The 27,459-nt window shown below is 52.0% G+C and overlaps 5 protein-coding genes across 6 annotated transcripts; 3 read left to right on the forward strand and 2 right to left on the reverse strand.

Annotated features, from left to right (window-relative positions):
- The first annotated feature begins 280 nt into the window (after positions 1-280).
- Positions 281-4,850, forward strand: PTPMT1 (protein tyrosine phosphatase, mitochondrial 1). The gene is made up of 4 exons (XM_012645159.1): positions 281-611; positions 738-818; positions 2,838-3,029; positions 4,623-4,850. The coding sequence occupies exons 1-4, from the start codon at positions 438-440 to the stop codon at positions 4,776-4,778; spliced, it is 603 nt and encodes a 200-aa protein (XP_012500613.1). The 5' UTR covers positions 281-437; the 3' UTR covers positions 4,779-4,850.
- Positions 4,851-5,822: 972 nt separating this feature from the next.
- KBTBD4 (kelch repeat and BTB (POZ) domain containing 4) lies at positions 5,823-10,404 on the reverse strand. Of its 2 annotated transcripts, none has more exons than XM_012645156.1 (4): positions 10,321-10,404; positions 8,833-9,450; positions 8,108-8,214; positions 5,823-7,292 (listed from the first exon to the last, which is right to left on the reverse strand). In XM_012645156.1, exons 1-4 carry the CDS (start codon positions 10,337-10,339, stop codon positions 6,432-6,434), a joined length of 1,605 nt encoding a protein of 534 aa, XP_012500610.1. In that variant the 5' UTR covers positions 10,340-10,404; the 3' UTR covers positions 5,823-6,431. The 2 variants fall into 2 exon arrangements, with proteins under 2 accessions (XP_012500610.1, XP_012500611.1); XM_012645157.1 differs by having other exon boundaries at positions 10,216-10,359.
- Positions 10,405-10,410: 6 nt separating this feature from the next.
- Positions 10,411-15,219, forward strand: NDUFS3 (NADH dehydrogenase (ubiquinone) Fe-S protein 3, 30kDa (NADH-coenzyme Q reductase)). Its single transcript, XM_012645158.1, has 7 exons — positions 10,411-10,550; positions 10,662-10,727; positions 11,882-11,979; positions 12,192-12,341; positions 13,317-13,442; positions 13,579-13,698; positions 14,960-15,219. Exons 1-7 carry the CDS (start codon positions 10,487-10,489, stop codon positions 15,140-15,142), a joined length of 807 nt encoding a protein of 268 aa, XP_012500612.1. The 5' UTR covers positions 10,411-10,486; the 3' UTR covers positions 15,143-15,219.
- A 1,109-nt stretch (positions 15,220-16,328) lies between these two features.
- Positions 16,329-18,372, forward strand: FAM180B (family with sequence similarity 180, member B). The gene is made up of 3 exons (XM_012645102.1): positions 16,329-16,478; positions 17,694-17,764; positions 17,977-18,372. Exons 1-3 carry the CDS (start codon positions 16,397-16,399, stop codon positions 18,370-18,372), a joined length of 549 nt encoding a protein of 182 aa, XP_012500556.1. The 5' UTR covers positions 16,329-16,396.
- A 1,227-nt stretch (positions 18,373-19,599) lies between these two features.
- On the reverse strand, positions 19,600-23,697 carry C1QTNF4 (C1q and tumor necrosis factor related protein 4). The gene is made up of 2 exons (XM_012645160.1): positions 23,661-23,697; positions 19,600-20,757 (listed from the first exon to the last, which is right to left on the reverse strand). Exon 2 carries the CDS (start codon positions 20,750-20,752, stop codon positions 19,766-19,768), a length of 987 nt encoding a protein of 328 aa, XP_012500614.1. The 5' UTR covers positions 20,753-20,757; positions 23,661-23,697; the 3' UTR covers positions 19,600-19,765.
- Between the last annotated feature and the right edge of the window lie 3,762 nt (positions 23,698-27,459).

Raw genomic sequence — 27,459 nt, forward strand, 5'->3', positions numbered from 1 at the left:
GGAATTGGGGAGACTGTCCCCTCCTCCCTCGGCCGGAGTCATAGTTCCACATGCGGGTGTCATGACCCCCTTCACCTGGGATCGCAGCCCCTTCCCTCGGGGGAGGGGTGTCACTAGCCACAGGCAGGGGTCCCAGTTTCTCACGCGGCAGGTCCACCGGCCTCTGGCCCAGGACGCACTCTCCCTCGGCCTGGGTCCCAGTTTCCCGCCCAGGAGTCCCAGGGCCCTCCCCTGAGGTCGGCGGCCCCTCCTCCGGAGCCATGGTGGCCGGGCGGGGAGTCTCTGCGCCCGCGCAGACCGCGTCGCCTTCGCGGGAGGCCTCGGGCCGCTCGCAGCCCTTGCCCTCGTCGCCCCGCCAGCTCTTCTCGCGGCCGCGGACCGCGAGCCCGGGGGCGGACGCGTCTCCGCTGCGCCAGGCGGGAGGTTGGGGGGACGGGATGGCGGCCGCCGCGTGGCTGCAGGCCGGCTTGGCCCGGGTGCTCTTCTACCCGACGCTGCTCTACACGTTGCTCCGCGGGAAGATGCCGGGCCGGGCGCACCGCGCCTGGTACCACCGCATCGACTCCACGGTGCTGCTGGGCGCGCTGCCGTTGCGGAACATGACGCGCCAGGTGAGCCGGGCGGGGAGGCCGGGCCCAGAGCCTGAGCCGGCGAGCCAGGCCGGGGCCTCCACGCCCGCCCCGCCGGCCTGCTGGGGTCTCCGCCGCCCTTGCTGAGTCCCCTCTTTGCCTCGGCAGCTGGTGCAGGACGAGAACGTGCGTGGGGTGATCACCATGAACGAGGAGTATGAGACGAGGTTCCTGTGCAACTCCTCACAGGTGAGAAGCCCGGGCCGCGGCGGAGGGGCGGGACCCGCAGGCAGGAGCTGGGGCAGGGGCGCCTCGGCCTCACCCTGGGCCTGGGACAGCTAGAAAAGTTGGGGGAGGAGGGGATCTGCAGGTGACCATTCCCCAGAGACAGGTGTCCCAGGCTTCTTTGCCTCCTCAGGAGGAGGGCCTGGGCCTCTAAGCTTAAATGGCTGCAGCTGGAGGTAGGATAGAAACTAATTGTGAAAGACATTTAAAAGTACAAAGTTGACAAAGTCCGATTACTCCTTTGTGCACAAATGTATTCTTAAATTCAGTAACTACAATCAGTAACTAAAATAAAAAGGAAGCTTTGCTGGACCTTGTTGATTTTATTCATTCATTCATCCATTCATTCATTCAGCACTTACTGAACACCTAAGTAGGGGTAAGGCACTGTTAGGCATTCAAGATGAAGGCCCTGCCAATTATAATAAGCATCCCCTCTCCCTCTCTACCCAGCCCCCAACGTTATCATAAAACTATCCCCTGAAAAATTGTAAAGGGCTCATTTGGCTCTGATTTGGGGGAATTTTTATTCATATGTTAGAGATCATGTGGAACTCCAAAGTACTTGGGTAACAAAGTTCAGGTTTAAAACAATTTTCATTCAATGTGAATGTTTGTGGAACCTTCCACAATGGTTATTATTAATGGAAGATGTTGCCCTATCTTTATAGTGTTTGACATCTATTAGTACTAAGCAATTTATCTTTCTTATTTATTGTACTGATATAGCCTGATGAGTATGCTATTATTTTAACCCATAGATTTTTTTTTTTTTGAGACAGAGTCTCACTCTGTTGCCCCGGCTAGAGTGCTGTGCCGTCAGCCTAGCTCACAGCAACCTCAAACTCCTGGGCTCAAGGGATCCTCCTGCCTCAGCCTTCTGAGTAGCTGGGACTACAGGCATGCGCCACCGTGCCTGGCTAATTTTTTCTATTTTTCAGTAGAGACAGGGTCTTGCTCTTGCTCAGGCTGGTCTCAGAACTCCTGACCTTGAGCGATCCACCTGCCTCGGCCTCCCAGAGTGCTAGGATTACAGGTGTGAGCCACCGTGCCCGGCCAAAAAATATTATTTTTGTAGACAGGGTCTCACTATGTTGCCAAGGCTGGTGTCAAACTCCTGGCCTTAATGGATTCTCCCCCATCAGCCTCCCATAGTGCTGGGATTACAGGATAACCCTATTTTGTACCATGCACTCCCTTAAAAAAAAAAGTGGTAAAAAGAGAAGACTTCTCAGCCGGGGTCCATGGCTCACAATCTGTAATCCTAGCACTTTGGGAGGCTGAGGCAGGAGGATCACTTGAGGTCAAGAGTTCAAGACCAGCGTGAGCAAGGGTTAGACCCCCTGTCTCTAAAAAAAAAAAAAAAAGAAAAATTAGCCAGGTGTGGTGGCACACACCTGTAGTCCCAACTACTTGGGAGGCTGAGGCAGAAGGATCCCTTGAGCCCAGGAATTGGAGGTTGCAGTGAGCTATGGTGACGCCACTATACTCTAGCCGGGGTGACAGAGACCCTGTCTCAAAGAAAAAACAAACAAACAAAAACCAGAGAGAGTGCTGGATAGAGAAATAGAAAGCCCTGGCAAAATATAATACCCCCAACCCTGCAGACGTATCACTGGACAGGTGCCAAGGTTATGTAAAAACATAGTCATGTAACTTTTGCAGCTGAAAATTATACAGCTAATATTTTGCAGCTAAAGGTTCTAGTACCCAAAGTGTACCTTAAAAAACCTTTAAATCTTGGACATAATTCTAACTCAGCAGCAGCATAGCTGTTGTTTGAAAGACCAACCAGGTAGGCCAGCCATTTTAAAGGCATTTCTGTAAGAAGTTTCTCTTTTAGAAAACAGAAAACAATATATTCACATTGTAGTAAACTGTGAAACTTCCTTGTTGTTTTGCTTCCTCTTGGGAACCTCTTGTCATCCCACCCCCATCAGGTTTTTTCCATTCTCTTTTTTATGCTGGTGGACCTGGTTCCAGGAATGGAAGAGAGTAGGAGTCGAGCAGCTGCGGCTCAGCACAGTAGACATAATTGGGATCCCCACCTTGGCCAACCTCCAGAAAGGAGTCCAGTTTGCTCTCCAGTACCAGTCGCTGGGCCAGTGTGTCTACGTGCATTGTAAGGCTGGGCGCTCCAGGAGTGCCACTATGGTGGCAGCATATCTGATTCAGGTAGGAAAGGTCTTTCTGGACTGGCCCCATTTATAGCAGATTTCCAAAGTTTCAATAGCATGGCCTACTGGTGGGCCTTATTGGAAGGAGCCATATACCCAATTTCAGGCTGCTGGGAGGTGGTGTGGTATTGTGGAAAGCACGTGAGCTTTGTGGATAGGCTCATCTCTGGCTCTGCCACCTGGCAGCTGGGATGGGCAAAAGTGGCTTCTCTGATGCTGTTTCCTCAAATGTGTTAGGAAGCTTCATTTGGAAAGTACATCAAGCACTGGCCTACAGCAGGCACTCAAAACAATGGAGTTGCAAAGGATGTCCGACCCCAGCAAAAGGCTAGAAACACTTGTTATAAATAGCATGTCAGGAAATCTAGTACTGTAGATAATAGTGCTGATCACTTTCAGCTCTATAGTACTCAGGTTTCTTCAAGTATTTCATAGTGTAAGTTCTGGAAATTAGTTTCTAGAAACAGAAGATGTAAACTGAATTTTGCCTATCAATTTGTTTTGATTGGCAGGTGGGATGCTTCAAAAATATTTAGAAGCAAATACCCTGTAGTCCTTCACCATTCCCTGTTGTTATCCACCCTCCTAGCTTGACTCATTTTAGTAACCTGCTTGACCCCTGAATTTTCTAAGTCATGTGAATAGTTAAGCCTGGCCTTGATTGTGTTACTGTGGACTGGTGAGTGTCTGACTGAACAATACTAAAGCTTTGGTCATAAGGACTCTTTGCTGGAAACAAGGTCTCAGGAGGGTATTTTTGTGCCAAGAGTTGAACCAGTCAGCTAGAAACCTGTATTTTCTTGGTTCTGTTGAGCTTTTTTTTTTTTTTTGAGAGCAAGCGAGCTTGGGTCTGTTTCCTTGGGTAGAGTGCAACCTCCAACTCCTGGGCACAAGTGATCTTCCTGCCTTAGCCTCCGGAGTAGCTGGAACTACAGGCACGTGCCACCATGCCCAGCTAATTTTTCTGTTTTGTGTAGCGAGAGGGTCTTCAGGGTCTTGCTTTTGCTCAGGCTGGTCTCGAACTCCTGACTTCAAGCAATCCTCCCGCCTTGGCCTTCCACAGTGGTAGGATTACAGATGTGAGCCACCCCCTGAGCCAGTTCTGTTGAGTTCTAAACCAATGAGTATCCTTAGGACACAGATAACCCTCCTAGTTAAATGAAAAAGTACTCTTTGTTTTTCCAGCCATGGTGATGAGTTACATAGAAACATCTACCATATACTCTTTCCTAGAAATTCTTCTAACCAAAAGCCCACCTCAGGACATTGGGCAGGCCTAGGGCCTAAGCGGTCTTGAACCTAGGATGTCAGCTTCACATGTGCAACCTTGTTTCCCCAGGGTATGGCAGAGCAAAAATTGGGCAGAAAGACTGACTTGTCCTCCTGGCCTAATGCATAGTATTGTGGAGTCTCACTTTAACTGTGGTGGTTAAAGTGCCCTCCCATTTATAACACAGTTTTTAATGCCTCCCAAAATAGAGTTTTTAAAGAAATGAAATTCACAGAGTCCTTTAGCACCTGCCCACAGGTCAAGGGCACCTTAACACCTGCTCCTTTCTTTGTCTGCTGATTTCCCAACCCTGTACTTCAGGTGCACAACTGGAGTCCAGAAGAGGCTGTAAGAGCCATCACCGAGATCCGGTCACACATCCACATCAGACCTGGTCAGTTGGATGTTTTAAAAGAGTTCCACAAGATTACAGTAGGGGCAGCCAAGGATGAGACAAGTGACACATCAAAGACATGAATTACGTGGATTAGAAAGAACTCAATATGATGTGAATCCCTTGGTCAGGAAAAAGAAGAAGGAAGACATCCCTGCCTGATACAGAATAAAAGTTTAATGGGACCTAAGGGCCTTAGGTCCAAACTTGACATATCAGAAATGTTCTAAGTAATAGGTAATTTTGCTTCCTCTGCCTTGTTTCATTTTTCTGAAATAACACTGTTGTATAGCTAGAGAGGAAGAGATTTAGCATGGCTTGTATTTACAGGGTAGAGGATAGGGATGGGGATATCTTATTTTCTCAAATAGGGCCAAGGAATTATTAATTTTAACAAAACTTTATTGTGTACCTAATATCGTACCTGATAATATATAGCACCGTAACTCAAAGACACGTAACACTAGAAAGAAGAGAGAAGGAATACTCAGGTCTGGCTCTTTGCCACTGTCAGAAACTCCAATTTCAACTGGGTGTGATGGCTCACACCTATAATCCCAGCACTTTGGGAGGCCAAGGTGGGAGGATTGCTTAAAGCCAGCCTGGGCAACAAAGCGAGACCCTGTCTCCATTTTTAAAAATTTAAAAACTTAGCTAGGCATGGTAGCCTGTGCCTATAGTCCCAGCTATGCAGGAGGATCACTTGAGCTGAGGAGTTTGAGGCTGCAGTGAGCTGTGATCATGCCACTGTACTCCAGCATGGGTGACAGACCCTGTCTCTTAAAAAAAAAAAGAAAAAAAATTCCAATTTCACTGGCCCTGTGGGGCTTGCTTCACACTTTTAAAACTATGATTCTGTATGCAGAAAAGGAAGCACGGGTTGCCATTAGGACTGCTGCTGACTCAGAAATGTGTGAGCGTGTAATCAGTTCCTCTTAGGGAGTCACTCCTTCAGAATTCAACACAGACACACACATCCCTTCAAAAACTTTTATTTGTATGAACAGTTCCTAGCTCTTGACTTAACTTAGAGCATTTAAGAGAAGAGATCTTGTATTTTTGAGTTTGGAAAAAGTTTCTGCTATTTTTTACTTTTTTTTTAATAGCCTAGCATTGAATAGTTTCTGCTATTAATCAGAAATAATCCTTTCTACTTTCTGGCTTACCTCTTGAAATAAGCCAAAAATAAAACCAAAATTACATTTCCTGACAGACAAGAAAGCAATAGAAGGAACATCCTGAATTCTAGAGTTGACGCTTACTGGTGAAGCACACCTTCATTTCACTCCACTGTGGCAACCAAAACCTGAAGGAAAACTCTAACACCTAATTATTTGTGGAAAAATTATCAACCAGCCACTTCGCAGGCTATAGAAAAAAAGTATGACTGGGCATCTTTCCTTCTGCCCTGGGATCAGGGGTGCTTCTATTCAACATTGATCAGGTAAAGAGGGGAGGCTTACTCTAAGCAATCTGTAGTGTGGCACAGGATTACCAAGGAGCAGCAGAGAACAGGCTGGCCTACTCTCAGTTCAAGTGGCCAGCTGAGCAGCGGCAGTCCAAAAAGCCCCAAACAGAACACTTACATGGGTTTGGGGAAGGACAGTCGCTGCCTTTCTAAACTGTGCCCAAAAAATAACATTACACTGAATTGGGGCCCAAGGGACTTCGAGTATGGGTAGGGAGGTGCTGCAAAGGGAGAGGGCAAAGGAGTCAGCTGCATTCCCCCCACAGCCTTAGGCCAACACAAACTGCAAATTGGTAAGCAACACCTTAATGCCTCTCGTGACAGTTATCGCTGAAGTGGCAGGGTCAAGCTTGTAGGTGTTGGCATCCCCCTTTTTATATCGGTCCCGGAAGACATAGATGCTTCCATTACAGCTGGCAATCTTCCAGAGGGATGGGGCAGAGCTCCAGGCCTCAGGAAGGCAGAGCCGGGTAAAGCTGTCTAGCAGGGGATTGTAGCACACCAGGGAGTCCCCTTCAGCCACGATGAACACCAAATCCTTATGCACAGCTGCGTGCATGCGGCCTGCAAAGGGCAGCACATAGGGCTTCACATGGCATTTGTCTGTCTCTGTGTCAAAGCACTGGATGAGTCGGGAAGGTTTGGTAAAGAAGTCCAGATCGTTCTCCTCCCCCCCTAGTAAGTAGATGATCCCATTGAGGTTGGCACCAGCAGCCCCTGACACAGCCACCTCTAGCTGGGTTGTCTCTGTCCACACGTTATCACCTACCCGATAATAGATGACCGCATTGGAGAGGGTATCCTGCAGTGTCTTGCCACCCAATGAATATATGGCATCTTTCCCGGGCACAGACACCAGGGTGTGCTGGAGCCGGTCCCGAGGCAAAGGTGCACACCACTCCCAGTCAACGGTGGCATTGTTGCACTTCCACATGCGTCGTGGTATGGAGCCTCCCACCACATACAAGTCTCCACCATGCTTGCAGGCTGCAGTGATCTGGTGGCATAAGCTGTTTTGGCCACTTACACTGATGGAGTCATCTTCTGCACAGTGCAAGGACACCGCCAACGAGTGAGTACGAGATGACTCTTTCCCAATCAGGTAAATGTGCACATTCTCCCCAATTTCCTATTGGCAAAATTAAAATTATAAATTACAGCTATCAGTTCTAGGCTAAGGATCAGCTAAGACATATATTCTTAAAGTCTGGGCCCTCACACTTTTATCTTGCTCTAATACAATCCCCTCTAGTTACTATATGTCATCCTGGGTCTCCTATAATCACTTTCTTTGAGACATTTTATGTTAAGTCAGTATGTTACACTCATCCTTGCAGCTTTTTAAAAACTATTGTAAGCTGGTGCTTCAGACAAAGGGTGCTTAAGACTGTTAACTCTGTGATGAAAGTAGTTCTCTCAATGACATCTGAAGCTCATAGATTGGTTTTGGGGGTCACAAACACATCCTTCTCCCCAGCTCATATCAACTTCAAGCCGGAGATGACTTACTCAACAGCCATCAAAAAAAGGCCAGGCCGGCCGGGCACGGTGGCTCATGCCTGTAATCCTAGCTCTCTTGGAGGCCGAGGCAGGTGGATCGCTCAAGGTCAGGAGTTCGAGACCAGCCTGAGCAAGAGCGAGACCCCATCTCTACTAAATAGAATGAAATTATCTGGACAACTAAAAAATATATATACAGAAAAGATTAGCCGGGCATGGTGGCGCATGCCTGTAGTCCCAGCTACTCGGGAAGCTGAGGCAGGAGGATGGCTTGAGCCCAGAAGTTTGAGGTTGCTGTGAGCTAGGCTGATGCCATGGTACTCTAGCCAGGGCAATGGAGCCAGACTGTGTCTCGGGAAAAAAAAAAAAAAAAAAGGCTAGGCCAACTGATGGCTGGAATGTATGGAGAGTATGACGTCCTAGCTCTTAAGAAATCTGCCTTACCTTCAAGCTAGTCCTGAGTGACTCTGCAAAAGCCTCTCTTTCCTCTTTGTTAAAATTGATCCAGGCTTCTATTGCCTCTGTTGGGTTCTGGGAACATGGAACTCCATCTGTGAGAGCCAGAGGAAAGACATGGTAATGACAATCTGATAATCCAAAAGGGAAATTTAGAGTAAGGGGCTTTAAAGATGTGAACCATTTTATTAGACTACCACCATGTGTGTATACATACGTACATACATACAAGAAATTAACCTAAAATTGCCTTGCTTTTTGAAATCAAAATGGATGGCTTGATATGTTCCCATCTGCCATGGAAACAACCTACTAGGCTGTAGAGCTCAAATCTAAAGTATGGTTATACCTAACTTGCAGGGTCAAGCTTATTAGCTATCTTGACTCATCATCAATTTAAATAGGTAATTAAACTCATAAGTACACACAAAGTACAGGAGAGATGAGAACACTTAGGCACAGGAGAGATCAGAGTATAATACAAATAGCTCCTCACTACCTTTTGTGGGTGAGTGTTGGCTTCTTCCTCGGTAAGGGACTGTCTCTGACAACAAATGCACTGAATCTCAACTCAACCTCTCTCAAGTGTCTCAATAGTAACGTAGGAATAATAATGTAAACTAACACCACGAAGCCTGAAGGTTCCTTTCTCCTGAACTAGAACATACACTGAACAAGAAGCTGGATATGATATGCCCTCTTCTGAAACTTACCCGAGATGATATCAGTGAGTAGATGATGGGGCAAGTGGAGAAATTCCTCTGTGTTCTGCAACTGGGCCAGGTGGGTCTTGGCACAGTGCTTGGCAGCAGTGTAGAGCTCAGGATCACTGTGCCGATCTGCCAGCCACATCACCTGAAGACAATTTCCCACCTGCACTGTGCGGGCCAAAAACCGAGAACATTCCTCAAAGAGAGATGTCAGCTGATACATGTCTGACACCTCATAAATTTCCTGCAACTCATCAGCTCGAAGTTTCACAGTCCCATGGTAGATATAATCAACCAGGAGCTGGAAAACAGACTCACTGACATCCTGCAGCACAATGACCCGGTTGTGGGCCTCCTTCAGGTTGGAAGTGAACATGGACCGGAAGAAGCAGCTCTGAGCTGAGAGAACCAGCCGATGGAGCTGAAACTCCCGGCCTTCCACTGAAATGGTGACATCAGCAAAGAGCTCCTCCTCCAGACACAGTTTCATGATGCCTTGAGCCACACGGCCTGAGTGGGACCGATCTTTGAAAGTGTAGTTCACAAAGTAGTTCTCATCCATGGATGCTCCAGGCTCCTCGGGTGATTCCATGGTAGCCAGCTTCTCTCTCTGCCGGCTGTCTGCAAAGCATCACCACCGTGAATAACTTGGGGAATTCACAACCATAGTCTATGGATCCAACTGTCCAACTCAGGGACGTTAAAGGAAAAAGGGAGAGCAAAGTGGGTCCAGATTAGCCTTAGTGTTGGTCTTGCCAATGTTGTCCCTGACACTCTGCTTCAACCAAATACGGGTTCATTCTCCTCCAGTGGCGCCCCTCCCCCAACGAAATCAATAAAAGTTCCAATTTCTTTCCATGATGTAAAATACTTGGGATTTAGGTCAACATACGAAAGCAAAGGACTGCAGGAAGCCTATAATTCTGAAAACCTTACTAACCAAATAACTTGGGCATAAAGCTAGTGAATCTCAGGGGCAGCAGAACCAGACAAAAAAGACCCCCACGTCCTTGTGGCCAGGTTCCCTCTTCCCCCGCGCACGGAGTCCAAACTCTCCAATATGAGGCTTGGCCTGGGATATCCGTCAGTCCCACATTTGGTCTCTTCTGGGCTTGTTTCCCCTACTTCCCTGCTCACCCTAATGACTCCCCAAGGCTGAGTCCCAGAAATGGAGACAAAACTCAGCCGTCCCTAGCCTGGGGGATGAGGGGGCCCATCTCCCGACGTAGTGTCCTCTCTCCACCTGGAGTCGCCTGGGAAACGGTCGCCAGGGAAACTGTTATTCCCGCTCAGACCCGCCCGCCTTCGTCAAAAGCTTGGCTCAGGAAGCGGGGGAGGGGTGTGGAACGTAGAAGCCAGAACGCCCGCCCCCGCCCCTCCTCTCACCCGTCCGGTTCTTCAGCGTCCTCGCCTTCTCTCCAGCCTCTGCCACACCGAGCTAGGGCTACGTTCACCTCACGGTTTCCCTACCTGTCGGTCTCGCTTTCTCACCTGTGTTCCCTCCTTTCATCCCGGTGCCCAGATCCCGGAACCTCCGCTTCCGACCCCGCGTCCGCCCGGAAGAAGTACCGCTGCACACTTCCCCTTCCGGTCCTTGCCCTTGGTGCTCCGTGTCCCGTGGGTTGTCCCTTGGCTGCCTGGTCTGCGTCCAGGGAACATGGCGGCGACAGCGGCCAAAGTCTGGTGGCGCAGGCTTGTGGGGGCCGCGACGCTGGCCAGGGGTGAGCAGGCGGCAGCTGGCTGAGGCTGGGGTCAGGAGCAAAGGCGCGCCCAGCGCAGAGAACTTCTCACGCCTCACCGCTCGTGCCTGTTCCTTTTATCTCTCTATGCAGGAGCTGGGCGACCCTCGGTGCTGTTGTTGCCAGTGAGGAGGGAGAGCGCCGCGGCCGACACGCGCCGTGAGTATGTTGGGGAAGCGCTTTTCTCCGAACTACCTGCGGGCGGGGTTCTTCTTTCTCTTCGTTGGATGTTTGTTTTTGCCCTAGGATGCCCTTCCGTGCGTCCTCCTTGCAAATCTGTAGTTGTCCTTGTAGATCTAACTGCTGTATTCTTCACTCCGCAGGCCGAATTGAGCCCTCCCTGTGTCATTAGGCCTCTCTGTTATGGCCCTGATTGTCCCTTATACGTTTCCATGATCTTTTCCTCTAATTAAACCGTCAGCTCTTTGAGAGCAGAAAACATAACTTTTAGGATTCAAAGCCCAGTGGTAATAGTAGCTCACGTTAATTGAGTGCTTGCTGCGTGCCAGGCACCTCGATAAGCGTTTTAGTGAATGATCTTATTTGGTCCTCACAACAACCTTATGAGAGAGATAATATTTTACTCTCTATACTGTAGTTCAGGAAACAGTACAGAGAATTAAATTACCCAGGGTCACCTTCCTAGTGAATTGACAGAGCAGGCCTGCCAGCTACCAAAAGCAGAGAACACTTAACTGTTACTCTTCAGCCTGTGACTTACGAGTGCTCGGTGATTTAGGGTTGCACGAATGAGCTATGGAGATGTTATGTTACAGTCAACATAAGCAGACTGGGAGTTAGGAGACCTGGCATATCCCCCTTTCTGGGCCTCAGTTTTCTCATTGATATAAAAATAAATAAATAAAAAGTTTTAACAAAACATTTTGTGAGGGCTCTTCAGCCCTGAAGTTCTTAGCTTGAGAACCTGGTATAAGCTAAGTGCTAAGAAGGTACAGAGAAGCAAAAGTTCTGGTTCCCATCCTCAAAGAGCTCCTAGTCTGATAGAAGAGCTAAGACAGAGCTCTAGCAGAAATGCAGGCCATGTGTGGGAAGAACCGTGGAATAATTCCGAGAAGAGGCAAACACCCCAGCTGCAGTAATAAGAGTCTTTGTGCACTGTCTAGTGAGGTGACATTTTTCCCAAGTTTTCATCAGTTCCTAGTCTCTGGAAGAGGAACCCTGCACTGCACCTTTCTCGAGGTTATACAGGGAGCCCTGCTGGCTGATGACATCCCTTACAAGCCCAAGAGATTGGATGCAGGGCTGGCTGCTACCTTCTCCATTCTTTTGTCAAATACGCCTTTTGCTTCCAGCCACTGTCAGACCACAGAACGATGTGGCCCACAAACAACTCTCAGCTTTTGGAGAATATGTGGCTGAAATCCTGCCCAAGTATGTCCAACAAGTTCAGGTAATATTTATTACTGTTCTTTGGGTCTGGGTCGAGAAAGAACTATGTTTTCAGGGAATGTGGGAGTGGGCAACCTGGTTTCAAAGAAACCACAGACTCCTTTATCCCAAACTTGGGCTTCTTTCTGTGCATTAAACCAGGTGACCCCAGCTGAAGTTAGCTGCTCCTTCAGTAGCTCTTTGTTCCCTCTCCCTTCCCTTTCATGTCTGCAGGTGTCCTGCTTCAATGAGTTAGAGATCTGCATTCATCCTGATGGAGTCATCCCAGTGCTGACTTTCCTCAAGGATCACATCAATGCACAATTCAGATCCTTGGCTGACTTGACAGCAGTGGACGTCCCAACTCGGCAGAACCGTTTTGAGGTCAGTGAGGAGATTTGAGAAGGTTTGGAGACCACAGGTATGAAAGGGGACAGGGTAGTTTCAGGGTGACAGCTACCTGTGGGAACCATAACCTCGATTTCAGTTTGGGTCAAACAATAGAACACAGCAGTTATACCAAGGCTTCAGAACCAGGCAGACCTCAAGTATGAATTTTGGCTCTGCCACAGAAGACTGTGTGACCTCAAACATTTGCTTTAATCTTTCTGAGCTTTAATTTTCTTATTTGCAAAATAAGTATAAAGTCATCCCTGTCTTCTTGGATGGTCGTAAGGATCAAATAAGATAGTGTGGGTAAATTGCTCGCACACAGTAAGCTCTCAATACGTTTAACTGTTAGTATTTACTGATTATTTACTATTTGCCAGACCCTGGCATTGAGAAAGAAATAATGAAAATGTTAAAATAATAAAAAAACAAAATATAAAGAGAAAGAAATATTACCCAGTATTGCCATCCAGGAGTCCTCCACACTCTAGTGAGGAAGAGAGACACATAAATACACGAACAGCTTACTGTAGTAACATATAATACATGGGTTGTTAGAGGGATGTTTTAAGAATGCAGGAGAGGCACTTGGCCTTGTCTGGGAGGCTTCTTTGAAGAGAGAGAACGTTTGTGCTGAATCTTAACAGATGAGCAGGAAACCAGAAAGTAAGCCTAGTGAGGGCAGGGGCTGGGTGGACTAGGGAGATACCCCAGACAAAGGGAGTAGCATGAGCAGAGACAGACATGCTGATATGCTGAGCAATAGCTGTGGCCTGGGCCTTTGGAAGTAGTTGTAAGCGTAGGAGCAGCTTGAGGTTTTGAGCTTCAGAACAGAAGGTAGGGTCACAGGGTGGAGGTCAGAGCCACCCTATATCCTCTGGTACATTGATACTCCCAATCAGGGATTCCCACTCCAGATGCCTCAGCCTGTGGCCATCTAGGTCTTCCAGCTCCCTTTGTTCTCCCTAGGTTGTCTACAACCTACTGTCTCTGCGCTTCAACTCACGGATCCGTGTGAAGACCTACACAGATGAGCTGACGCCCATTGAATCCATCGTCTCTGTGTTCAAGGCAGCCAACTGGTATGAGAGGGAGGTGAGTTACTGGACATGATGGACCCTGCCTCTGGGCCAGATCTGTGGAACTGGTTGAAACTACGGGATGCAGTGCAGCCCCTTACCCCTGTTGTTGGCCCTGATGGACTGGTTGCTTGAGAACCTCTCTTTTCTAGGTCTGGGACATGTTTGGAATCTTTTTTGCTAACCATCCTGACCTAAGAAGGATCCTCACAGACTATGGCTTTGAGGGACATCCTTTCCGGAAAGACTTCCCTCTATGTGGCTATGTTGAGGTAGGAGCCTTGGAAATAGGGCAGCATCTTTAGGGAGGGACTTGCGGGGAACCTGGGGGATCCTGGGCATGGCAGGAAATACGGACTGTGGATTGTGGTGGTTTAAAAGCATGGCCTCTGGATTCAAATCCTGGCTTCCTTTTACTTACTTTGACTGTGACTCAGTTTTCTCATCTGTAAAATGAGAGTAATAATAGCATTTAATAGATGCGTGGCAGGCATTAAATGATGTATGTGTAAAGCCTGGTGTACTGTAAATGTTCAGCTGATGCTAGCCATCATTGTAATGATCAAGTCAGCCTTGAGGACACAGTCTGTCCCCGAGAACTGAAAGTGTGGATTATTTCATGCTGCCTTGGATTTTTGGGAAGACAGTTGACAAGGAGGACACTAAATGTTCAGCCCTCAAGAATGGCCACTGAGGCAGGACTAATAACTACAAGGACCTTATGAAGAATTTCAGTGGTACTGCAAGTTATTAGCAGGAAGATAGTCTATCATATACATACACATATGTGAATTTTGTAGCAAAGTAACTTTTTAGAAATATCGAGATTTGTAGCACTCTAGCCCTGCTCCTTTAGTCCCGAAATGCTCCCGTTTTCTTAGTGCTTTGCATGCTCCCATTTCTCTCTCAAGCTACTTCTGGTAAGGGCTACTTCCCTCTCTCCTCCCTTTCACTCACCCCTGTCATCTCCCTTACCTGGATTGCCTCTTCACCCCAGCACCTGATTATCCTACTTTATTTATCTGCTCCCCCAATAACAAGAAGACCCAAGCTGGATGTACTGTGTTAGATCTTGACAGTGAAAATACCAAGGCCATAGGGCCTGAAGTTGTGTGTCTGCGGTTGCAGTTTAGATTTACTCTTTACAGCTACTGACTGCTTCTTAATGTTTGTCATTACAAGAATGTGTGGATGGGTGAGCAGAGTCACTTCTCCTGGGAAAGGGGTGAGCTCATGACGTGGTGGTGGTGGGCAGGGGAGTCTGACGGGTGCTGGCCTGACAGGGCAGGGCATGAGAGGTAGAGGCCATTTTGGAATGCCACACACTAGCTGGTTGGGATATGACCTGATAGGTAACACAGATGTGGATGGAGATTTATCGACAGAGCCTGGGAAGAGGACGGAATAGGAGTCAAGAACAGAGAGGGACAGGGGCTGGAGAAGTCTTACCCTTGGCCTTGTGAAAGTGGACTTCTTCTTCCTGGCTGTAACAAGGCCTTCCTCGGTGCTCAAGCTTGCCTTTTGTTCCTGCAGGTACGCTATGACGATGAGGTGAAGCGGGTGGTGGCTGAGCCGGTGGAGTTGTCCCAGGAGTTCCGCAAGTTTGACCTGAATAGCCCCTGGGAGGCTTTCCCTGCCTATCGCCAGCCCCCTGAGAGTCTCAAACTTGAAGCTGGAGACCAGAAGCCTGAAGCCAAGAAGCCTGAATCCAAGTAGCTCCGTGGAAGGCATGTCGGTCCTAGAAAGCACCTTATCTATAATTGAGTGTCTGTGTAAATAAATTCCTACTTAGATTCACCACTTCCTGTGTGCTTATAATTGGTAGAAATGACACTTTAACTCAGAAGAGGGGAGATACAGGCAGGGGTGTGTTTCCCTGTATTTTAATGGGACTAAATAGTGCAGCGGTAGACAGGGTGACCTACAGGCCTGGATGTATTTCTGAGAGGGATTCTGGAGCCGTAATTGAAAGTTCTTACAGTCCAAAAGGCTCAGGATGGGTGTGGCATGGCCTCCAATGAGAACTGGAGGGAGTCTCAACAACTGCCAAAGAAAGCCCCTTGCCATATCAGAGTGGTAGAAGCTGATGGATCCAGCGGCCTGGGTGGAACCAAGGAAACCCCAATCCACTCATCCCACCCAAACATCCACAGGGTTCCAGGAGCCAAGAGTCAAAGCCAGGAAGAATCTCAAGTCATTTTTAAGTCTTGAGCCCTGTGACCTGCTCCCTGTAGCCTGATCTTCCATCACTCTTGGGCTTAAGAAATTGTCCCAGTTTCTGGCCTGAGCTGAGAATGTTGTTAGCAGAGGAGGTTCTAGGGCTGGGGCAAAGTATTCAGAAGCTACAGATTTCCCTGTCTTCCAGGGGACGATGCTCCCTACCCCAGCCAGTCTAGGGTCTGTTCAGCCTGTGGCTGCGTGCCTGAGATTGGAGTGCTTGGCTCTTCCTGTCCAAGGGGCTGGCCACCCAGCCCGCCATGCAGTTGGAAGACGGGGCTTTGCAGCTGATGCTCTTGGCAGCTGAAGGGCTCCCTGGAGGCTGGGCTGGGTGTTTGGGGTTGGCCTCAGTTGCAGAATGTTTTGAGGGTGAGGACTGATGGTAAGGTAGTGTTACTGCCCGGGCTCTTTCTTACCCATTTGGAGGGCCAAGCTAGAGCTGTTGGCTACCAAACACCTTTTTCCTATTAACTAAGCACCCCGCCCATCTGGGGAGGAACAGGCTGAGGGCCAGACAAGCAGGGAGCCAAGTTCCTGCCAACAACCAAAGATTCCCCATTTCTCAGGGATGGAATGAGTCCTGGGAGGTGACCAAGGCCACAGCCAGCCCCTCCCTGTTCAGCATTGAAGACTGACATGCATAACAGAATTCAGGAACAGCCTGCAGTGGAAAGTTGGAGCTGAGGGTTGTGGCAGGCAGTTGAGGGAGCAGAAAGCTGTGAGGAGAGCGAGACTCAGAGGGCGTGTTGGAGCATGGCTGCGACACTGCAGTTCCTGGCCTGCCTCATGGGAGCCATTTGTCTCCATGGGGTGACTGCGACCCAGCACCATGCAGGTACCCGGGCTTCAGGGTGGGTGGACAGTAGCCAAGGAAGGCTGCCAGCCGACAGTATAGTCTGCTGTACTAGTCTGCTCTGAGCCTAGCCGGGTATAGGAACTGTGGGCATGACGGGTACCAGCTTCATGTGTGCAGTGGTGGGTAATGGTGTGACCCTCACCTCCAGAACTGGAAAGATCCTAGTGACTCCCAGGGAGATAGCCCTAGGTGCCCTTAATGCTGGCCCTGACTAGAGTTGGGCCCTGGGCTTATTCCAGCTGATGCCCAAAGCAAGGTCTCTTGACCTGCCCTGGGCTTGGGACAATCACTGCAAGGGTTAGGCAACACCCCAGGTTGTATGATGGAGGAAGGTACAAGAGACACCCTGCTGAGCCTGGTCCTGCCCTCCTGCCTTGCACAGGATCTACTACTGAGGAGGAGCAGGTAAAGAATAGGTAGGCTCTGGCCGGGTGCAGTGGCTCACACCTGTAATCCTAGCACTCTGGGAGGCCAAGGCGAGTGGATCGCTCAAGGTCAGGAGTTCGAGACCAGCCTGAGCAAGAGAGACCCCCGTCTCTACTAAAAAATAGAAAGAAATGATCTGGACAACTAAAAAAATACATATAGAGAAAAAATTAGCCGGGCATGGTGGTGCATGCCTGTAGTCCCAGCTACTTCGGAGGCTGAGGCAGGAGGATCGCTTGAGCCCAGGAGTTTGAGGTTGCTGTGAGCTAGGCTGATGCCATGGCACTCTAGCCCGGGCAACAGAGCAAGACACTGTCTCAAAAAAAAAAAGAAAAAAAAAAAAAAATAGGTAGGCTCTTCTCAAAGAGGTCCTCATCATTTGGGGAGGGTCGCTGGCACTGTTTTAGGTGATGCTGTCCCTAGATGATTATAGGGAGGGGAAGCAGGAGGGGAAGGGTCTTGTGACTCGTTGGCCTGGAGCTCTTTACCAAGGGCATTGTGCAAGTTAAAGGAGGAGTCCTGGGCATTTGCCGAGATGGTAATTGGGCCTGGGATGATGCTTTTGGCACCACAAGAACTATGCCTGGGAGGGTGACTGTCAATGTGCATGTGGGAGAGGGGAGAAAGGGGCATGAGATGGCATTCCTGCCCTTTTGTAGATTGATGAAGCACTAGGCACCCCTACCAGGCAGCTGAGGGGCACTTCTGGGAGGCTGGGGTGTTCAGAGTGGAGCATGGCAGGGGCCTCACTCCTCTCTGCTGCCCCAGGGCAGCCCATGGACAGCGCCGGCGTGGGAGGTGGCCTGCAGGAGCCAGAGGTCCCGGAAGTGATGTTTGAGGTCTTTCCTCCCAACATGGGACAAGGGGTGGGGTGGGCATGTGCAGAGGTCCCTAAGCTCAGGGTTGGGAAGGGGGATGTCTCAGGGTGGGCCTGCTGGGGGGAGGGAGAACCCAGCATGGGTCCTACTGCCTGCTTATGCCCCCCTGGCCCACTCTTGCTCCCTGCCCCGCTCCTCAGGCCAGCTCACCCCTTACGTGGCTCCCCTTGCAGTTGCTCTGGGCTGGGCTGGAGCTGGATGTCATGGGGCAGCTGCACATCCAGGATGAGGAACTAGCGTCCACACATCCAGGCCGCCGACTCAGACTCCTCCTGCAGCACCACGTGCCTAGTGACTTGGAGGGTGTTGAGCAGCGGCTACAACAGCTCCAGGACCTGCGGAAGGGGCCTCCTCTTAGCCCTCAGGACTTTGAACACCTGCTCCTCACAGGGCTGTCCTGTGTCTACCGGCTCCACGCGGCTAACGAGGCTGAGGAGAGGGGTCGTTGGACCCAGGTCTTCGCCCTCCTGGCACAGGAAACGCTCTGGGACCTGTGCAAGGGTTTCTGTCCCCAGGAGCAGCCCCCAGTGCTGGTACCCTGGGCCTCCATCCTTGACCCCTTACCCTGAACTTCTCCTTTCACCTGCCATTCCCCCCTCCCATTTCCCCCATCTCTCCCAGCTAGATCCATCCTAGGCAGGGGCGTCCATCTGGCACCTAGTTCTTCCCACTGTGTTTAGATCTCTGGGCTTGGCCTGCACCCTGGACACCCCGCCATCTTGTTCCTCAGACCTTGATATGCTAAGAGACCAAGCTCCAGGTCCCAGGGAGCAGGCGCAGAGCTAAGGGCAAGACTTACAGGCAGAGTGTGTGTGTCTGTGAGTCTTTGTGTGTGTTGGGATCAAGAGTCAGGAGTCAGGGTTGAGAAATGTGTTTAAGAGATGCTGAAAGGGAAGCTGACCCCCAAGTCAGTCCAGGTCAGACCCTCCAACTCCTACCCTGGCAGTCCGTGACAGGTTCTGTGCAATTTACAGGACCCCTGTAAGTGCTCAGCACTCAGTCCTAATTTAGATACCCCTTTTAAGCACAACCAAGGCTCTGGGGTCTCTGAGCCTCCAAGTTCCCCATCTGGGCTGGGAGAACAGACTGGACTTAGTGAGTTCTGTCTGTTGGAGAAGTAGAGGGAAGCAGGTGGTGGAACAGTACCTCTTTTGGAGGAGGGAGGAAAAAACTGTCTTGGTCTATCTCAACAAGCTTCAGATGAACGCCTCAGAGGGGAAAGAGTGAGGCTGGGAGAAGACCAATGGAGAAAGAAATAAACTGAGGTGGGCTGGGGCAGGTGTAGCCCTGATTCTCTGTAGTTCTTCCCATAAAATGTTCTGTTCTGGCCTCCTGGAGCCTGTGTCATTCTATGTCAGAGTAAGTTGTCTAACCCCTGCCCTTAACAAATGACTCTCCCTATCCTAGGAGGGCAAAGGTCAGGGCAACGAGGTATCGACTCCTCATCCCACTCCCACGCTCTGCTGGAGAAAGTAATAAGCCATTTCCTTGAATCCCGTGGCCCGTGGGGTAGCAGAGTGCCGTTACAGAAAGGAATCGGCCCGGGTCCAACAATGAGGTCCTAGTTTCAATGGCGAGGAGTCAGACAGAGGGATGGACTGGACAGGGACATGAAGGGGAGGCCCACAACAGATTAGGCGAATATGGTTTAATCAAATTCATCTCCTCGCCCTCCCAGGGCCTGACCCAATCCTGCCCTCTGACTTCCTACCCCCATCTTGGGCCCGTGGGTCTGCAGTTGTCAGTGCTTTCCCTGTCCCGGAGCAAAGGAGTCGCAGTGGAGACAGAGGCAGGACCCTGGGCTGACAGCGCCGCGGAGGCCCACTTTATTGGTAGAGTCCAGCGCGCTGGGGAGGCAGGCAGTCGTGCTTGAGCCCGCGGGCCGATCGGGCGGCGGTCCCCGCTCTGCATGCAAGCCCCCCACGTCCCCGGGCCCTCCCGGGCTCCTCTCCGGGCCCGGGCTCAGAGCTCTGGGGGCCTGAGGCCCGGTGGGCCAGCGGGCGTGAGGTCGGGATACACGAGGAAGCCAGAGAAGGTGATGTACTTGCCGTGGTTGCTGTAGGCGCCGTAGCCGTCGTGGTCGTGGCTGAGCAGCCACACGGCGTCGCCGCGCTGCAAGGGCAGCATCACGCTCTGGCTCTGCATCTCGCGGCGCCGCGACGCGCCGTCGTCGTAAATCATGGCCTGCACCTCGTCGCGGTTCTTCATCAGCTTCACAGACAGCGTCTTGCGCGGCAGTTTGCCGAGCGTAAAGGAGAAGAAGTAGGCGCCCGGCAGGCGGCAGCGGAATACCCCGGCCGCCGCGTCGAAGTCGCCGCCAATGTTGACGAGCTCCGTGTCGAAGGCGAGCGGCCGGTGCCGCGGCCCGGGGCCCGCGTCCGAGCCCACCAGGCTGCGCGTGCGCGCCGCCGAGAAGGCCGAGCGCGGCTCGGGGGGCGCGGGCGGCCCGCGCGCAGGCGCGTCGGCGTCGGCGTCGGCGTACACCAGGTAGCCGCTGAAGGTGGCGCCGGGCGCGCCGAGCGCGTACTGCGGGGCGCCGTGCAGCCGCAGCCACACCGTGTCGCCGTAGTCGAGCTGCAGCATGGCGCTCTGGCTGGCCGCGCGGCGCGCACCGGGCCGCCGCTGCTCGTCGAAGGCCAGCGCCTGCACCTCGTCGCGGTTGCGCACCAGCATCACCGACAGGCTCTTGTGCGGGGCCTTGCCAGCCGTGAAGGAGAAGAAGTAGGCGCCGGGCACGCGGCAGCGGAACTGGCCGGTGGCCGCGTCGAAGTCGTCCCCGATGTTCACGTACACCTTGTCGAAGGTCACCGCCATCTCCGACGTGCCCTCCAGAGGGGTGGTGCGCGCCGCGGAGAAGGCTGAGCGCAGCTCGGAAGCACCGGCGCCTGGGGCTGGGCCCAGTGCCCAGCAGGCCGCCGGGCCCAGCAGGCCCAGCAGAAGCGGCAGCATGGCGCCTAGGAGGAGGAGACGGAGGGAAAGGAGAGGAGGGTTGGGCAGGAGCCGCCTCCAAGCGCCCAGGCCTTTAGGACTGGGAAACTTGGGTTCTCTTCCCAGCCCTGTCCTTGACCCACAATTAGGTCTCAGTTTTCCTCCATCCTTGAACTAGGTCACTGCTTCTCAAACTCCAGCGTGCCTCAGTGTCACCGGGAGGGCTTATTAAACACGCAGTTGGGCTCCACCGCCAGAGTTTATTCAGTAGGTCTGGGATAGGGCCTGAGGATGTGCATTTCCAGCAAATTCCTGGTGATGCTGATGCTGCTGGGCTGGGGACCACACATTGGGAGCCATTGGATTAGGCTAGTGATTTTCCAAACGTGTGCGCACGCACTGAAACCCTTTTCTCTAGTGAAAGCTCACATGCACGTACGCAAACCAGCAGAAATGCTCTGGCTGTCTGCTAGGGTCACCCCTGTCCCTCCCCAGGGGCCTTGGTAACACAGCAGGTGTGCAGGGGTCTCTGAGTTTCTCTCACCCTCCAGCTGGCTGCATTTTCCTGTGGCTATTTTGGCCTGCCCCTCACACAGGGCAGGAAAGGAAATAGCTGCTCGCTGACCCTTTTTCTGGCCTCTGACCCACTCAGGGGTCAGCTCTCGCACTAGACCTCGGGCCTCTGCACTGAGGGGCCCTTCCTGCACTGGGGAGGCCACAACAGTTGGGCTTGCGGTACTTCCTCCTCCATGAAATCAGAGTAAAAGAGAAGGTGTCTCCTTCCTCCCTGCTTGGGGGCTGCTCACTGAGGGGAAGGAAAGCGCCAGGGGCTGCTGGGGATAAGGAGGGAGAGCAACAATTCCAGCAGGGGTTTGGCAAGGCTGTGAAGTCAGCAACTTTGTTCCTCCATAGTGGTGGAGTGGAGAGAGCAGACAGCTAGATCTGGGCTTGGGTCTGGGCTCTACCACTTACACGCTGTGAAAGCTTGGGCAAGTTCCTTAACTTCTCTGGGCATGGCTTCCTCCGTGTAAATGGGTAGGAGACCTGCCTCACAAGCTTGCTGTGAGGATGCTCTGAGATAGCAGGTGTGCACATAGTTTGCAAATGGCAGTGCTACACACGTGTGCAGAGGCTTCTGTTCTTGGCCCTGAGGAAAGCAATCTGATCCAGTTCTTCACCTGAGAGGTTAGGGACTCAGTAACTCCTACTGCAGAGAGCTTGATGAAGGCACTGCTTAACTCGAAGGAGTCACTCTCTGAGGGTGGGATTCCATCCTGCTCCCAAGTAGGGCATAGGCTTTGGGGCTTGATACCCAAAGGCCCTGAAGTGGAGACAAAGCAGGAAAAAAATGAGCCGGAGGCAGCCTGGGATGTGGGCTTCTTTAGAAAATATGCTGGAAGTGTGTGTAGTTCTGTGTCTCTTAGAGACACTGGGGGCCCGCTGAGAAGGGATGACAGGTGCAGCTGTGCAGAGGTGTCCTGCACAAGGGTGCCCACCTGAGGGTAGGAGGGAGCTGGAATCTAGCCCACATTCCACTTTTCCAACTGCTGGAGGGGCACCTGGGGTAAAATGTGCCTTCTAATAATTCTCATAATAAAGACCTCAAATGGCTAGCCCAGCCAAACACTGTCTCCTTCCAGAAGAGGCACTTTTTCTAATTCTCACAAAGGCACCCTGTGGGTTAGCAATACCCTTGGTGAGGGCAAGGAGGAGGGAAGGAGCCCATCTACGCGGTGAAGACTGCACCTCACAAGTGTGCGGTGCATTCTCTTCTACAAAGCTCTTTTCCATGCATCTAGTCTCAGCAAACCTGTGAGATAGGTGGGCCCTCTCCCATTTTATAGATGAGAAGGCTGAGGCCCCAAAAAAGGGGAAGCATTTTGGCCCAAAGTCACAAATGGAACAATGAGGCAAGCCTTGAGCAGAGATTTTTTTACTCCAAATTCCATGTGCCTGCCTCCCCATCACCCTTCCCACATAGACACAGGTATCTCCACCTAACTAGTCCTCTGCCTCAGTTTCCACTTTTGCAAAAAATAGGAGAGGAGACAAGGGGAATAAGCCTTGGGATTCAGGGGAAAGGAGAAAGCAAAACCAAACAAAAGCAAGCACACAAAAAAACCCCTCCAGTGTTTTGTCTTCTGGGAGCACTGAGAACAGCTCAACTCTTCCTGACCCTGCTACTTTCCTAGCAGGTCATGCCCCAGAAGCACCTGCCCACCCTACCCCCAGCGACCTCCCTGCCATGTCTAGTGCACCCCACCAGTGGCAAGGGGTCTTCCTGTGTGTGCCTGGTACCCAGCCTCCGTTTCAGCCTCCAGTGCCCATTTCCCAGGTCCCTCCCTGGGTCTCCATCCTTCCCTGAAGCCCCTTCCCTGAGCAGGTCAGAGGTGGGAGGGCGGCAGGTGGGCGTCATAGCTCAGGGATGGAAATGGCTGTCCTCGCTAGGTCCAGGTGGGGCTCAAAATAGTCATCTTCAGAGAGAAAATCTGGGACACAGAGAGCTGGGCTGACCCGAAGCCCCGAACCAACGGGGAGGGGCAGCGACGTCAGGTTGAGGGGACCTCAGAGCCCCCCTCCCCGCCACTCTCCAGGTAACCCCTCCCTCCAGCCCAGCCAGAACTACCTTCCTCACCTACCCTGAAAGCCCTTCATCCGCCCAAGGAGGTAAATCCCACTTTCACAGAAGCCAATCAATCCTTTCTCATGAAAAGAAAAGAAAATCACCAAGAAAGAGGCAGCCAAACCCTCTCTACCCAGACCTTCCCTCCGTCCATGCTTCGGCGTGAAAGCCCTTGCGCCTCTTTCAGGAAAAGGCTCCCAGGTCCTCCTTTCAAGGAAAAAAGACCCAATTTCCCCGCGCCTTCCCCCGCCCCCGCTTCCAATGAAAGGGGAACCTTGGCTCGCCCCTCCCCGGATCTGTCCTCACCTGGCGGGGGCGGCGGGCGGTCGCGTTCGGTTCGAGCCCGCGATCCGGCTGCCGGCTCTGGGCTGCGGGCGCCGGGCTGCGCACTGACCGCCCGCGCTGCGGCGGGGCCGGGCCTGGCGCGGGCGGCGGGGGCTCCGAGGCGGCGGCGGGCAGGGCGCTGGGGGCCCGGGACGGGGCGCGAGGGAAAGGGAAGGTCAGCTAAGGAAGGAGCCGAGCGAGCGCAGAGGCGGGAGGAGAGGCAGGGGCGAAGCGGAAAGGGGAGCGGAGGGGAGCAGGGAGAGGGAGGGGCGCGCGGGGGAGGGGCAGCCGAGCGGCGGGGCTGGGGGCACCGCACGGAGCCTGCGCCGAGCGCTGGACCCTTCCTCGTCCATCCGTGACCTACCTCCGTAGAGATATTCGTCCTCTGGGTCTAGAGAGCAGGCATCGCTAATCCAAGTTAGCAACGGGGAAACTGAGGCCCGAGGCAGAGGCCAAACTAGGGGTGGGCCACTCTACAGACCAACTTCCTCCCTGGGTTGGGGAGAGAAGACTGGAGCAGGACACAGAGACTGGACTAGCCTTTGGGCTGCAAGGACAGTGGAAGGTGAGATTTTGGCTGGGACAGATGTCCAGGCTGAGTGGCCTTGGGGGAGGGGGTCTGAGGGAAGAGAAGTATAAATGGGTCAATGTTGCCAGTGAAGGAAGAGCTTAAAATGACCTAGTTTTTTCCTCCTCTCTTGGAAATCAGAAAATGCCCGTAGTCGGCTAGGAAGGAAGAAGGAACACCGAGTCTGCAGGCAACAGAGGGTTAGCCTGGGTCCTCCTGGGAGGGGTGAGTATGGAGGAGAGTCGGTGGGGCAGAATCGAATTTTCTGCTGGAAAGCTTGTGCCTTCGAGAAGGGAGAGGGTTGAGAAGGGCAATGGGAGGGCTAGAGGGACCTCTGGAGAGGGACACTGACAGATGCCCTGCCTAGCTGGGGCCAGGCTAGCAGGAGTCCAACAGGGCACCAGGGCTGGGAATAGCCATCTTCCCACCTTACCAGTCTTCACACCTTAACACTGGCCTGAGGCCCTTCCAATGGCCTCCACTCTGGGCTTGGATCCCATAATGGGGGGCAGCGGAGCTAGGACTCCCTTCCTCTGAGCTGCTGTTCTCTCCCATGACAGCTGAGGAGGTGCCAACTTGCTTCGCACTCACTAGATGCTGACTGAGCCCTGCTCTCAGCCACAGCCACTAGGAGTTGGGTGTCCCGCACCTGTCCCTGGGTGACTCCAAAGACTTGGGCTCTAGTCCTTTCTGTGTCAGGGATCTGCTGTGCAGTCCCTGCATTTTTAATGCATTGCACTCCTTCAGCGCCAGAACAGTGGGGCTCCCCTCTTGAAGGTGCGCAGGTGTGAAGGAGTGATTCCAGTGGTGGGAGGGGAGAGGAAAAGGTGAGATAATTGAATCCTAGTTGGGGTCTGGCTCAGGCTGGGAAACATTTGACACTCTCCCGGGATCCACAAGGAGTTCTCACCAGAGAAGTCAGGGTCGGGGTAGACATAGGTGGCTGGAGCAGATGACGGCAGCGTTTGCCTCAGGGGACAGGGAGAAAGTGACTTGGCGGTGGGTAGGGCAGAGGAGGGTGGAGGGTGAGGGGTACACCAGAATGGGAGTTAGGAGGAGGTGGCAGCAGGGTTCAGAGAAGAGCCCTAGCTAGGTTGTAGTCTGCTCACCCTGCAGCCACGATAATTTGAATAGCAAGTTCCTTTCACTGAGTGTAGCAGATGCTGTCAGTGCGCAGCCCACACCCCAGGCCTACCTGGAGGGCACCTGCAGACAGTTCCTGACCAGGCCTGCGCTTCCTGTGTCCCTCCCCTGCCCCCCCCAGCTGTGGAAGTGAGTGTGGGGCAGGCCAGAGTGCTGGAGAGTTAACACCCCCAGAGCAAGTCTCAGCCAACGAGGGTCCAGAGCTAGAGGATAAATGCCGCCGCTTTCTGGTCCTTCAGTGGGACCATACCTTTTTCTTTTTTTCTTAGAAATGGGTCTCACTATATCGCCCAGGCTGATCTCAAACCCCTGGGCTCAAGTGATCCTCCCATCTCAGCCTCCCAAGTAGCTGGCATTACAGGCGCGAGCCACAGCTCCTGGCCTTCGGTGGGACAATTCCGATTCCCAAGTCCAAGGCATGTTCCAGTCTCAGACTCTGGCAGAACTGAATACGTTTCCCATGGTGAAAACCCACTCAGAGCCGTACGCTTTATTTTCCTTCCTCTCTTGGGTCACTTCCTCACTCCCTCATCCTGCTTCTTGGATCACCTCCCAAATAAACTACTTGTACTGGAATCCTTGCCTCAAAGTCTGCTTTTGGGGGAACCCAAACTAAGACATTGAGCAACACTGCGTGCCTGGTATTGTGTCAAGTGCTTTTTCACATCCATTACCTTCTTTAATTTTCTTAACACCCCCTGAAGTAGGTATCATTAACCCAATTTTACAGATGAGGATAAAGAGGTTGATGCAGGGGTAGGATTCAAACCCAGGTCTGTCTGGCTCCGAAATCTAGTCCTTAACCCGCGTGCTCTGCAGTCTCCGTTTCTCTGATCCTCTCTGGGCCTTATTTTTTCATCTGTAAAATTAGAGATGACCACTTGACTTTGAAAGGAGGCAATGTACCCAGCTCCTCCTGCAGCTACCATTGCCAATGAGATAGAAGCAGAAGTCACAGGGAGAGAAAGTGCTTTAAACGGAGCATCTCAGCTGGGAGGCCCACATTTTTTGCCCTCTCTTCCCTCTTCTTGGGAGTGTGGATTCGAGGGCTGAAGCTCCAGTTGCCACTTCGGGCCAAGAGGCAACAATGAAGTATTCTAAGGCACTGTGCCAGGTAGGAAACTGAGATGAACAAGACCTTGACCCTGCCCTCAAGGAGCTAATCTTGTAGGAGTGGGTGGCAGGATGTGGACACAAAGAACCCTGGAAAGAGATCAGTGCCAGGAGAGAGCCACCGAGTGCTATGGGAGCTCGAGGAAGAAATTCCGGCTGGGTGTGGGGATCAGGGAGACTGTCACAAAGCCTATTTCTGAATAATAGTGAGACGGAGGCACAAACAGAGGAGCGAGGGGGTGGGATCCAGCCAAAGGTGAGAATGTGAACAAAGGTGTGGAGGTGGCAGAGAGGAGGCTTGGGGAGGGGAGGTTGAGGAGGGAAGGGTTTGCAAAGACAAGTTGTGGCAGGTAAGGTGTGTGGGGCTTAAATGCCGAGCTAAGGAGCTTTTATCTTGCAGCAGAGAGGGAAAAAGACGTGCTCGGAGCTGTACGTTAAGATCACTATGGTTGCAGACTGAAAGGAGACAGAAGAAGAGAGGAGAGGCAGGCAGATGGGCGAGAGAATACTGCAAGTGTCTAGATGAATCTGAACTATCCAGGAGCAATACAAAAGGAAAAGAAAGGAAGAGACAGATGGGAGAGGGACTGAGCAGACAGAGTCAGACAATGACAGAGAGAGTGAGCACCCAAGCTCACAATTTAATTAGCTTCCTGCTTTGCCAGTGGATTACAGGGGAATTAGCAGAGCTCAGAGTCTAGGGACCTTGCTGGGAGTTGAGGGGAAGTTAATGAGAAAGACAACAACACGCCCCAGGGAGAAATGAAAGAGGAGGAATGTTAGTCAAGCAGAGATGCTGGCAGGAGAAACAGATGTCAGGGAGCTGAGTCCCTGCCTTCCCCGGAGTGGGGTAGAGTTTAGGGCTCCTGGATCCGAATCCTGCCCCATTGCCCCTGGTTCTAATTCCTCTGAGCATATGGTACATGACCTTTGGAAGCGGGAAGCTGGGAGTGGCTG

The sequence above is a fragment of the Propithecus coquereli genome, unplaced genomic scaffold (assembly GCF_000956105.1).
Source record: "Propithecus coquereli isolate 6110/MARCELLA unplaced genomic scaffold, Pcoq_1.0 Scaffold227, whole genome shotgun sequence".
Taxonomy (NCBI): domain Eukaryota; kingdom Metazoa; phylum Chordata; class Mammalia; order Primates; family Indriidae; genus Propithecus; species Propithecus coquereli.